Source organism: Bacillus rossius, chromosome 15 (assembly GCF_032445375.1).
Source record: "Bacillus rossius redtenbacheri isolate Brsri chromosome 15, Brsri_v3, whole genome shotgun sequence".
Taxonomy (NCBI): domain Eukaryota; kingdom Metazoa; phylum Arthropoda; class Insecta; order Phasmatodea; family Bacillidae; genus Bacillus; species Bacillus rossius.
The window spans coordinates 22,955,710-22,969,204 of record NC_086342.1 but is presented as its reverse complement, the minus strand read 5'-3'; the positions used below and the strand labels follow the sequence as shown (position 1 = coordinate 22,969,204).

The window sequence follows — 13,495 nt, the reverse complement described above, 5'->3', positions numbered from 1 at the left end:
CCGCAATATGTCAAAAAATTGGATGACGTCTGCATTTGGGTGTGGGCACAGTGTCTAAATATATTTTATATTGCAAATTAATAAAGAAGAAGTGCATTGATAGTTTTAAAGTAAACGTGATGTTTTCCTAAATTTTGAGTTCATTAAACTGTTATTACAATGGGAGATTCGTTAGATGGGAGCGGTGATACCACCGCTGCCTCTGAAAATGTTCCTATTGTTGAGTTCTCAGCGTTCATAAGTTACTTGAAGAAAGCTGTTTTTATTCATTTGCCTGAGGAAGAAGACTCGTCTCCGGCTTTAAATAATGCACTTAACGATCGAAATAATCAAGAGTGTATTCAAAAATTTTTAAGTGACCCGCAAACTCAAAGTTTATTTATCCAGCGCAACTCTTCTAAAGGTAAACTTTCTGTTGTGTTCCATTAATTAAATATGTTATAAAAATATGTTTGGTTGACTACTGTAGCGCTCTTATTGTTTAACTCTTATGTTCGCCGTAGTTGGAAGTAGTACGGTAGTCTTAGAGGCCAGTGACCTACCACATTTTCTTTGTGGCCCTGTTCCTTAGCTGTCTCAATTGTCTCTTTTCATTGGTGGGCTCAAACTTGGATTTTTTCACAAGTTGGAAACGTAGTGGACGTTTCTGTGAGCTGGTGGCTTTTCTTGAGGTTATGCCTCCCATTCATTCCATCATTTTTCTATCCCATGTGATCCCTAAGTGCAGGCTATGGCGCTTAGGATTGCCACTGCTTTTTTTTGTAATACACTATCACTCACGCTATTGACTGATAATTTTTTTATTCTTTATTAGTATGCAAGAGAGCTACAGTTTGGGTAATACTGTAGGAGCACAGCATTAAATTTTTTTTTTTAAATAACATTTTTTGATAAATCTAGAAGTTACTTCCTTAGGTCTGAAAAGGGTAATATGGAAATCACACTTAGGATTCTTCAGAATCAGGACAAATTCAAGTGGTAAATAGTCTACTACACTATTAAATAACAAAAATTCCCCAAGACCAAGGTTGAGATTCAAGATTTCTTTTAATAATTCAGTTTACCCAGATAATGTTTACAGTTATGACCACAGTAATGTTTATATTTATTTGATTTTGGTACTTACGTATTAATGCCACCGCAGCAGAAGTTGCGCTAATGCGCCAATAAAGAGCAATCTTGTTGTTCGCACGCGTATGCAGTTATCTTTTGGCTTCCTTGTTGACTTGTTGTTTGCTGATTTTTGATGCCATTTTTTAGTGCTACGAAAAGGCGTATTTGGGATTTGCCAAGAACAGAACAAGATGCAATTTTGTTTTTTCAGGAGCGAAATATTTTACCCATAAAAACGAAAATTTACCAATCCCCATGACATGAAACTTTATTTTGGTAAAGGTAAGTTTTGGAGATGTAATTTAAGACAGTGTGATCGACAAGTGAGACTTAGAAAAGACAACTGGTTTGAGGGAAGCACTATTGTGAACAGTTGGTTGGGTTAGTACAGCGACATTAAAAATAATGTAAAATTGCGGTAGGCCTACTTTAGGTTAGAGATGTTAAAAATACTTAAAAATATTGTGGATGGTTGATTGGGTTGGTATCGCTACATTAAAAATACTGTGAAATCATGTGAATGGTTGGTAAGGTCAGGATAGCTACATCTTAAATTGGTAACTCTTAAGCAATCATAAAAAATTTTGTGAAAAGCAACTTGATTTATCAGATAAAACTATTATAGATTGGAACAATTACATGCGTGAATTAAGTGTTTTGGATATGGAGAATAAACCACTTAAAATCTGTAGTTCTGCGGTGGCGTAAATACGTAAGTACCTTGATTTTTTTTAATTTGTGGTTTTTAAAAGTTGTACAATAAATGAGTGAGGAGGCCTGATAAAATTATTTGCCCCTGGGCCCATGGTTTCTCTCTATGGTGGTGGAATTAAAATACAAAAACTGTCCATACTTATGTTAAAATGTTGCAAGGCCTATGGTGATTGTTCTGATGCTAGTTTCTGAGCGTTGTGGCCCTATGTAATACCTTGGTATGGAAACTGCGATGTACCTGAGGTTGAATTGGTAAGGTGATTTTACGGTGGTTTGCTGTTACATTCTGAAAATACGCTGTTAAGGAATATCCTTATGTAACATGCCAGCTGGTGATCTGGCAAAGTTTTTCTGTTGACTTAACCAGCAGCGGTAATACTTTTACAGCGCAGCTTTTCCGTGAAGTAATGATAAAATTCTGAAAATACTTTTTCCAAACACTAGACATGTGCCTGTATTCACCTTAAAAACAGCGTTTATGAATGTGTACTGGTTCCTGAGAAATCACTGTTTATACTTATTTTACAGTGTGTGTGCATATACGTGGCTGCCGCCATTTTTCACTTTCCTGTGTGGGTTCTGTGTGTGTATGATTTAGAGAACGTATGTTAAATCTTGAGAATGGTAGATTACGTTAGGTTAGCTACGTTAAAATTACTTCAAAACATTCTGGACGGTTGGTTGGGTTAGTATAGCCACATTAAAAATGCTGTAAAATATTCTTAATGGTTGCTTAGGAATTACCAATTTAAGATGTAGCTATCTTGACCTAACCAACCGTTCACATGATTTCACAGTATTTTTTATGTAGCTATACTAACCCAACCAACTGTCCACATTGTTTTGAAGTATTTTTAATGTAGCTAACCTAACATAATCTACCATTTTCACAATTTGACTATAGTTCTTCAAATAAAATTTACACACAAACCCACATGGAAAAGGAAAAAAATGCAGCGGTCGCGTCAGTGCACAGGTATTGTAATGTAATCCATTAACGGTGATTCCTCATAAACCAATATAGAAATGCTGTTTTCAGGGTAAATATAGGATTGTCTCAGCAAAATTTGTTTTTCTGAATTTTAGTATTACTTCATGGAAAAGCTGTGCTGTAAGAATATTACCCTGGTAGCTTTCCGGAAGCAACATTTTTTGGGTTTTGGGGGAAGCATGATGGCAAAGTTGAAACTTAATCGGCCTCCCCTAGTCAGAGGTGTATTTGTGATAGTGAGGCAGGGGTAGTTATCGGAATACTATCCTGAAAATAGTCTATCCAGAGAAAAAAAAAATAAAAGCAGCAAAATAATTAGGATATTCTTCTATCAAATAGTTGACAGGAATGTATCTTATAAACAGGAATTTAAATAAAAAGTGGGTGTCTTGTTGTAGTTGATATTTTTAATTTGAAGACGGTGTAATTTTCATAATTTATTCCTGACCTAATGTCACATTTGTTCCAGATGAGGACTCTGATCAGGCTGCGGAGAGCGATGAGGAAAAGGATTCCATCACGTATCTTATTTCCAATGAAGTCCATTTTACCAATCCCAAAATGTCAAGGTATGTCCGTAAACATTTCTGTTTAAGATTCTACTTTTTAAAGTTTGGTCTCTCAAACTATGTTGGCTATTTAAGTTTTAAGACCATTACGTTGGCTTCAGGTTGATTCTTGTATTTTCATCACAATATCTTTTAAGCCTTTGTTGTGTGGTCATAAATGTTGGCAGGTATATAAAAAAACTTTATTTGTAGTTTTAAAATATCACACAAGTGACTGTGAAACACAATTAAACACCACTTGGTAAATATCTGCTGACAAAATGTATGACGACAAAAATAAATGGCGCTATCAAGATAAATTTCCAAGACTAGCACTTGTATTATAACAATGACAAGGTAATGGCTAAAATGGCGTGTTGCTTAATTAGTTGCAATATCTTTACGCTGATTGTAATTGTAACTTTTTCTTCTCAGTCTGGTGTGCACGAAAAGAGGCGCCGTTGTGGAAGCCGACAAAAGCATCAACAGCCAGGTGCGACTCATCAACTTCAGTGAAGGATCGCCGTACGAAACTCTGCATGCCTTCGTCAGCAAGGCCATCGCGCCCTTTTTCAAGTCCTACGTCAAGGAGTCAGGCCGTGCGGACAGGTAAGCCAACTGCGTCCAGTGTTGCATGCTAGTTTTGTTATCCGAGTATGGTTTCATCAGTATGGAGGGTGTCTTACAAGTCACGGATGTTTGGAGTCACCAAAAAATGATCAAAACTGAAGGACTGGTCACGAAATTCACTGAAGAAAAAAAATCCCTTAGTACGCAGTCGAGAAACTTCGGCTTCCAGGAGCGTTTCGCTAACTACCATTTGGTTTTTTTTTTGATGCCTCACTTCAGATTATAGTGGAACATTTAATACAAACAGTTGGAGCCTGCCCACTTGGAAATGATTTCTGAAAATTTTTTTAGGTTTCTAACATAATAACCTGCATGTTCCTGCAAATAGTACATCAAGTTTGTACTATGTTTAATTAGGTTTAATATAAAATGGATAATTAATGTTTTGTTAAAAGGGTAAGAAAATTTTAATGAAAGGTCATGAAAATGTCCTGAAATTGGTTTACCAGGTGTTTTTAGACCTAAGTATATATGTTTGATTCTCAATAGTTTAGAATTTATAGGCAAGTGAAAAATGATAGTGTTGAAATTTAATCATGCATAACTTTAAGCAAAGAAAGAACTAAATTGTGTGAGCATATAACATTTTTTCAAGTAAATGGTTTGCCTCTGGACTCTCATTCTAGAAGACTTGGGTATCATTTTTCCATGGTTACCAAAATTGCTGTGCATTTGCAGTGCTGTAGACGGGGTGTGATGGGGGGTGATGGTTCCCCACCCTTAATCCCCTTCTATATCCCACTAGAAGAAAAAAATATTCATATGATAATTTTGCTATATTTTTCTTTATATAATTAAAACTAACTCAGAGAACCTGATTGGAAAAACAATTAATTTCTTACGTAAATTTTTGAAGACATTAAACTGCTTCCTAATGCTTCAGAGCTAACTTGAATGTGCATCTAAAGTAATGAAATTACCTAAACACGTGGTTCTTATGCTACGAAAGTAGGTTAGGGTAGTCTGTAGGCAACATTTAAAAATTTTTTAAACTGGTTGTGGTATACATGAAGATACCACAAAGTCTCGTATAAAAATAGGTTGTCTGTAAAGTCGGTTTACGGACGATAATTTAACGTGACAATGTCATAACAAAATATTGATGAAATGATTGCATACTTTTATGAATAAAATTGAATCATTTTTATTGAATTATCACTGTTTTGTATGGATACAAATAAGGAGTGAAATAAAATCTACAATTTAATTGATAAATTTACTTTTATTTGCACTCATTAATACAAATATGTTTATTACTTTAACTAAGAGATTATTTTAACTATAACTTTTATACATGTTTGCTATTTAACTTCTTCCAATCTGTGTTATTCTGTTAAGGATAGGACGATGATAGGAAAAGTAGGAAACGAATAGGAGTGTTTCAAGTTTAATGTGCCTCGAAAAAGTCAAATCAATGGTTGTTCCAATCGAGTGGAAGAGATATAGATGCGGCGCAAACGTACAATGAGCGTAACGGGACAATGTGTGTAATGGGACACTGTTTTGTGCGTGCAGCCGGCGTTCATCGATTTATTAGATGTCATGTCAAAAAAAAACATCTGGTGCAATAAACAGTAATATATTTCAGACCTAGCCTGACCTTTAAAGTTGATCAAATTTTTTTTATAAACAAGTATAATTTTATGTTTTTAGTGCTACTGTACAGTATGCTATTTTGATGTGTAACATCTTAGCTCTCTGCATACAGCATTAGGTAGGGGTCATTTCGTGAATGGAACGGAAGTCGCATGGGACGGAAATGTGTAACCACAGTGCTGCCTTCTGTGGCGGATGGCGCTAACCAAAGTTCACCAAGCCAATGGGGAACTTAATAGTGTTAACTATTAAATTAATTTTAACAATATGGGCAGTATTTTAATAAAATTCCTTTTTGAAAATCAGTTCAAAAACATGGGTTTGGTATTTTTTTCAAGTTTTTTTTTTTTTGCTTTTATCGGAGCTGTTTCATTATATAATTTAAAATTTCTGTCTACAAATGTAATGATTCAGTAGATGACCTAGCTGCTCCAGCAGCGAATTCTAGTGGTGGGTACAGAAACTACGTGGGATTCGTGTCAAGAAATGTACTGGAAAAAACAATTTGCATGTATATTTATCACACTTGGCATTTTTTTTTTAAAGAATTATGTTTGGTACAGGCCAATTTCTCTGTTACAGGTCAATTTCTCTGTTTACAGGCCAATTTATCTGTTAAATGGTTTCGCTAAAGTTTTTGACAAAATAATATTTAAACATTTAATCTTTAACTAAAAAAAATCAACTATCTGACTCTCAACATGGTTTTAGAACTACGAACAATTTAGTTTCGTTTCTTAACCCTATCTATTCTCAAGTTTTAACTCGTGGTCAAGTTGATGCTTGTTATTTCGATTTAGCAAAAGCTTTTGATACTGTAGTTCACCAAATTCTTCTATATAAATGTGCTAAATTCGGCTTATGTAATAAATATATATCCTGGCTGACTAGTTATTTAAACAACAGAAAATATTTTGTAGCAATACAAAACGCACACTCTGATCTACATCCGGTTAATTCTGGTATACCACAGGGTGGTACACTTTCACCTCTACTTTATAATATTTATATTGTCGACATAACTGTTGGTTTAAATCATTCGATTGGCACTCTTTTTGCAGACAATCTAAAAATATACAAGAAAATTTCATCCATCCATGATTATCTACTCCAGCCGGACATCAATTCAGTTATTGAATGGTGCAACTTAAACTTAGTTCATGTTAACAAAGATAGAACCACCATAATAACCTTTACTAGAAAATTATTTCCCATAAATTATGAATATAAAATAGATAACTTACCTATCTTTAAGACCCCTTTTGTGAAATATCTTGGCATCCTACTTGATTCTAAATTCTTTTTCATCTACATATAGATTTCCTTGTATCTCACTCAAGAAAAACTCTTAGACTTATAAAATTCATTACCTTCTATACATCCAATCCAATCTATACTATCCCTCTACACAGCTCTGATTCGATCAAAACTTGAATATGGATCAATAATCTGGAATAGTATTACTAGTAGTGATAGTGAAAAACTTAATTCAATTCAAACCAAAGTATCTAAATATATAACCCAAAACACAACCAAGTTAATAAAATAATAAATAAATAAAACTGAGTTGAAACTTTAATTTTTTCACTGACTTTTGAATAGGTCAGAAATGAAAATTTCTCAATCACCATTTAACTACAAGGTATTACATACCCCACCCAAAACTTTCCAGTTACGGCCCTTCTCAACATTTGGCTTGTCAGTATTCCGGGGTGGTTCTTTGCTATAGGCCACGGGGGACTCTGACATAGTGTCTTACTATCTCTTATGACCTCACTCTAGTTCTTGATAAAAGGAATTTCAGAATGTTGTTATTACTTCACAGAAAAGCCGTACGGTAAGAATATTATCACCTCACTTTCAATGCCGTGTTGGGCACAAAAAAAAAAAAAAAAAGCAAAAGAAACTAAACAGGTGAATGGATAATGGCTTCACTTCTTGTGAACGTCAGGTGTCATTAAAGGTGATGAGAGTATCATTGGTGTGCATCAGTGGGGGAGATCGGGGCTTTACGAGGGAATCCACCACCTCATAGCAACAACCACCACCTTTCCCACTTACAAAAAGTTTCGGGTTTGACTGTCGTCGGGAATTTCCCCACCAAAGCTACATTGAAAGGTATTCAGTCCATCATTCTACGGTTCGGCACATTCTGTATGAGTCACTCGTTTTGTTTTTTCGGGTGGATATCTGCCGTCGATCTAGGCCGCCAGGTCGCGTTGCTGTGCTGCCTGCTTTTTGAGTTCATCAGAGTTTATCGTTTCTGTAGGTTTCAATTTCAGTACATTGTCTCCTGTTTTATTGCCTGTTTAATGTGAAATTTCATATTTCGTGGTAAAATCCTGTAATGACAAATACTCCTTTATATTTTTATTTTATTTTTGTAGAGCAGCTTAGTACATTTTTTTGAAATTCCTTTCTACTTTGTACTGGATGTCCACATTCTGGAAAGTATTAGTAAATTAGGTAAAAGTCAGTGAAGTTAAGAGTTGGATCAGGAAAGTCAGGAAATTTACTTTAAATACAAAAAAAAAAAGTTGGAAATTTGCTAGTGATTGTAATTAAAGGGAAAATGTAATAAATTATCAATAGACCATCTCATGCTTAGATTTTGGTACACTGCTTATGGCGTGCTTTTGTCGGATCTCTATAACGTTACGAGGAAGTTGGAGGAGATGTACTCTTTTGGGATTCTGAGTGCATGAGAAGCATTTTAAGGATCTATTTTAGTAATTTTTAATGTTTTAGGTGTACACCTACTGTCATTCTCATAACCTGTAATAAATTGCCTTTTTTTTTCCAACTTAAAACATGGAACAATTCACACACATTAATTGAATTCATACGAAAATTGATAAATAAACAATATCTAATAACTTAATTAGCAAATACTAATTAAATTTGGCAACAGCGTGCACAAAAACAAGGACAGCCGTACGGCAGTTGACATGTGTTAGAAAAATAGAGAAAGCACCCATTTACTTCCATCCTGCAATCTAATAGTGGGATGTTCTATCTGCAGTCACTCAGGCTTTGGTGCGCATTTTTTTTTTTTCGAATTGTTTTTTAGTGTATAGAGTTGTAAAGTTTTGTTTGAAATAAAGAAAGTGGAGAGCCAGCTATGTAGATATTGAGGGTTGTATTTTCTTTATCTCCTTCAGAAAATAGCAAACTAGGTAAATTAGAAATAAAAGTTTGTCAGAGAAATTTTGAAGTTTTGGTCAGGGAAATTTTATTAGTTTTGTGTTGACATTTTCTGTACATGAATTAAAAATTATATTGATGCTCGATAATCTGGCAAAATTGCGAAATCGATATGGCCACCATTTCGGACGTGCCAGATCAAAGACTTTTTACTTTAGGTAAGGGGTCCGTCTGGTCAGAGGTTTATTTCTGTCAATTAGTCAGGAATATAAGTGCAACGCTCGCTGGTGCTTCTAGCTTGGTGTAGACTCTAAGCGTACAGTCTTCTCATCGTGCAGCTTTTAGATGAGAGTAGTAACTGCAATATTACATGAAATTAAGATAAAGATGTAATGCAAGTCCCTTGGGTGCTTTAGAGAATCACTACCTGGTGTTTTATGCCTAAAAATTATTCTGTAAACACATGTTTCAGCCATTTTCACTCTTCTATATGTACAGTTTATAAACAGTATACAGAAACAGACACCAATAGGATATCTCGAGCAGTATGAAACCCACTAGTTTTTGACGTGACAACGCCTAATAAATCGATGAAAACCGGCTGCACGCAAGAAAAAGTGTCCCGTAACGCACATTGTCCCATTACGATGTGTCCCGTTACAATGTGTCCCGTCACACTCATTGTACGCTTGCGCCGCATCTATCTCTCTTCCACTCGATTGGAACAACCATCAATTTGACTTTTTTGAGGCACATTAAACTTGAAACACTCCCATTCGTTTCCTACTTTTCCTATCATCGTCCTACCCTTAACAGAATAACACAGATTGGAAGAAGTTAAATAGCAAACATGTATAAAAGTTACAGTTAAAATAATCTCTTCGTTAAAGTAATAAAGATATTTGAATTAATGAGTGCAAATAAAAGTAAATTTATAAATTAAATTGTAGATTTTATTTCACTCCTTCTTTGTAGCCATACAAAATAGTGATAATTCAATAAAAATGATTCAATTTTATTCATAAAAGTATGCAATCATTTCATCCATGTTCTGTTATTACTGTTGTCACGTTAAACTATCGTCCGTAAACCGACTTTACAGACAACCAATTTTTTTTCCTGAAGCTCTGCACATTGTATGAGTGCCCGGGTAGGCGGGCGACTGACTAACTCGGTTTAACCTCGTTCCATCGTTCGGCAGAGACGGGGACAAAATGGCTCCGTCGGTGGAGAAGAAGATGGCGGAGCTGGAGATGGGGTTGCTGCACCTGCAGCAGAACATAGACATCCCGGAGATCACCCTGCAGGTGCACCCGGCGGTCGTGGCGGTGATCAAGCGCTGCCTCGAGGACGGGCGGAAGCCCAAGGTCGCCGACCTGGGCGACAAGGTCGAGGACTCCACCTTCCTCAACCAGCTGCAGACCGGCGTGAACCGGTGGATCAAGGAGATACAGAAGGTTCGGGAAGTTCCGGATACTCATTTACAGACTTTTTTATTTTTAAAATCGGTAGTATTGTATTACTCCTTTTTAAGGGGTCCACCTAGTCCAGGGTGTATTTGTGTTATTGAGGCGGGATGATAAGTGTGACGTGTGCTGGTGCTTCTAGCGCGGTATCTCCAGTAAGTGCATGGCTCCGAACTGGTGTGCAGTTTTCTTGTTGGGCATAGCCGCATAGGGCAACTATGAGATTTGAGTGGCTACCATAAAATTATATGGCTTAGGAATCAAGAGTGCTTTTGAGATTCTGTACCGAGAATTTCATGCCTAAATATCATTATTCTGAAAACACATGCTTCAGCAATTTTCACTGTTCTAAAAATACAGTTCAGAAAGAGTATTCTTAAATGCACTTTATAAACAGATGTCACTCAGATATCTTGATGTAGTTTTTTTTAAATCGTCTGGTTTATTTCAGAAGCTCTGCAAACCATTTGTGAACCCATATGTGACCATTCAATAAGTTCAAAAAATTTTTTTTTTATAATAGTCAAGTCTCATACAAGGTTTAATACATAATATGAATACATATAAAGTCTTCGAGGTAATTGTAAATTCAGACTCATTGTGTGCAGTTGTCAAGAATATTATCGAAGAGAGCTTAATGATTGCAATTTACAATTATTAAGTCAAACAACAATTTAATTTAAGTTTTCTAAATGCAGGTAATGCTGTTCATTGATAGTGATATTTTTCTGATACTGTTTTAGATACAGATTATTAAAGAGTAAGCAACAGCCATAATACCTATATCTATTTTCTGAAACAAGCGCTTGCTCACATACACGGTCTTATTCTTTCATTTATCTATCTTTCTTGGTTGTATTTTTTTTTTTTGGCAGGGGATGAATTATCACATAAAGAGGTGAACGAAAACTAGCCCAGCAACATATGTAGTATAGTGGTCTCTTTATTTCTCTTTAGCAAAGTACCCATTCTCTGGCCTTTATGCATCAGAAATGTTTCACAACTAAGTTTCACGAAAATTTGCATTAAAATTCAGCCCTGAAATTTTACTCATCGCGTCCAAAGAAGTTTCACTTCAAAAACAGGTTTTTCTTAAGTGTGGTATTTAAAATACCACCAATGCTAACCAAATTTTCTGAAAATTATTTTCTAGGTCACAAAGTTGGACAGAGATCCCTCATCTGGCACGGCACTTCAAGAGATTAGTTTCTGGTTGAATCTGGAGAGAGCTCTGCACAGAATACAAGAGAAAAGAGAGAGTATTGAGGTGGCCTTGACATTGGATATCTTGAAACATGGAAAAAGATTCCACGCTACTGTCAGTTTTGACACTGACACTGGTAAGTAATTTAACATGAAATAATATATGTATTATGTACATATATATTTATTTTAAATCTGATATGTAATTATTTTTATTTGGTCATTTTTAAAATAAATACATTGCACATACAGTAGAACCTAATTTTTACATACCTGGGTTTTACGAATTCACGTGATTAATGTATTTTTTTTTTACTTGCACCTTTATTTTCCCTAGATTATTAATTCATTTATTTTCCGCTTTATGTGAAAGCATTTCCCGCAGTTTAAGTTGCAACAGTGTCATATTTAATAGCAAGCCATCAGAAAGTTGAAGCGAATAGTGTGTAGTTTAATTATCATAGATTACTGCGTGAGTGTGTGGTCACTGCAGCTTCGTTTGCCATTGTAAAAAAAAACTGAAATTTTTTTTGGTGCAATGGGCCATGGTAAATCATACGGTCATGAACCAACAGTTTGGTGATGTGAAAGTGAAAATTATGTTTATTGTGATATTTCTCCCCTTTAAACTTTAATGTATTATACATGAAAATAAAGCTATAAATTTGGGTTTTACATACAATTTTTTGAGCATTGGGAAAATCGATAATGTGATGGGTCTTGTAGACGACGTAGCAAGTCATCATGGTGTGTCACGAGTCCAGTTTTTCCCCAATGGGCAAGAAGCTAGATTCGTAGGACCCCATTGTTAGTCGTTACTTGGGAATCTGTGAGAGTAGACATTTTGTATGGCGGCTTGCCAAATTGACTATGTTAATGTAGGGGAGAGAAGAATTTCAGGCGTGAGGTCCCGGCCGCACTGTTTTTAACTTTATTTTGGACAGTTACTAGAATTTTTCGAGCACAGGTGGCAGCAATGGCCTGATGGAGCCTTTTTAATCTATTTATGGCCGTGCCAAGCAGACCATGGTCTCTCTGCTAGTGGTACCGTGGGTCGTAAGCAACCAATGGATTTAATTGATGACTAGTTTGTAATATCGTGCCTAAGAGATGAACTGAGCTGTTTGCGCAATTAGCATTATTTTTCTCCAAGTTTATGTTTTTTTTTGCCATGTACTTGTTTCCATTGATGGAAATTGACGGCCATTGTAACTTGTAAATTTTTTGTGAAGATGATAAAAAGCAGTAAATCAGGAACGGCTGTTAGACTTCATTTCAGCAGTCCGTCATCGACTGTAACGTTTTTGTCAATATTAAATCAAAATTTCTTCTATTGTTTGTGCATGATTCAGCCAGACCAATTCAACCTAGCCGGAGGTCTGGTTTGTTATAATTGCAATCACTGGATACACATTATTTGCAGTTTGTAAAAATCATGATGAAAATTTTTTACCTGAAATAGAAATAGAAAAAAAAATAGAAAAAAAATAGCTAGTTAAGTTGAGTACACATGAGGTTTTTATATTTAAATAGATGTGGCTCTGGTTGTCTAGTCTGACATACTAGTGCATCTCACGAGTAATTTATTTTGGTTTCAGACAGGTTTGGCTGATTCAAACCAACAATGTTTTAAAACACAGTTTACACCAAGTGTTTTTTTTTTATAAAAACCAAAAGGTCTTTTTGTTTAAATAATGTAATTTTAAATAGAATATCTTAAAAAAAATTTTAATGAAAGATCTAATTCCACTCTAATAGCAACAAAAGTTTGGTCAATAAAGTTTATTGTGATTTGTAGGAAGAAAAAATTATGTAGGTACTAATCAAGTTCTTACCATTTAAATTATCTGAATAATGTGTAAATAATACCCAGCTAAATACTCCTCTAAAATTAAAAATATTATGAAGTTAATTTGTATTCTGTGGGAAATCTCAGACCGTAATGTAAATCCCCATTCTGTGAGAAACACCCATTTGTGAAGAAGCCTCCTGTGGGGAAATACCATTACTGTGGTTAAAAGTCCCAGTCAGATGTGCAGAATGGCTGGTCTTCTTTTCTTTGATGTTATAACTTTTTTGGTTCAACATGA

The 13,495-nt window shown here is 35.2% G+C and overlaps 1 protein-coding gene across 2 annotated transcripts in view; it reads left to right on the top strand.

Moving 5' to 3' along the window:
- Positions 1–13,495, top strand: part of LOC134539371 (dynein heavy chain, cytoplasmic) — a 142,494-nt gene continuing 128,999 nt past the window's right edge. For both annotated transcript variants that reach the window (XM_063381359.1, XM_063381360.1), the window contains exons 1-5: positions 1–403; positions 3,288–3,387; positions 3,802–3,975; positions 9,938–10,193; positions 11,356–11,542. In XM_063381359.1, coding sequence (XP_063237429.1) covers positions 160–403; positions 3,288–3,387; positions 3,802–3,975; positions 9,938–10,193; positions 11,356–11,542 — 961 coding nt within the window. In that variant the 5' untranslated portion in view covers positions 1–159. The remainder of the gene's footprint in view (positions 404–3,287; positions 3,388–3,801; positions 3,976–9,937; positions 10,194–11,355; positions 11,543–13,495) is intronic.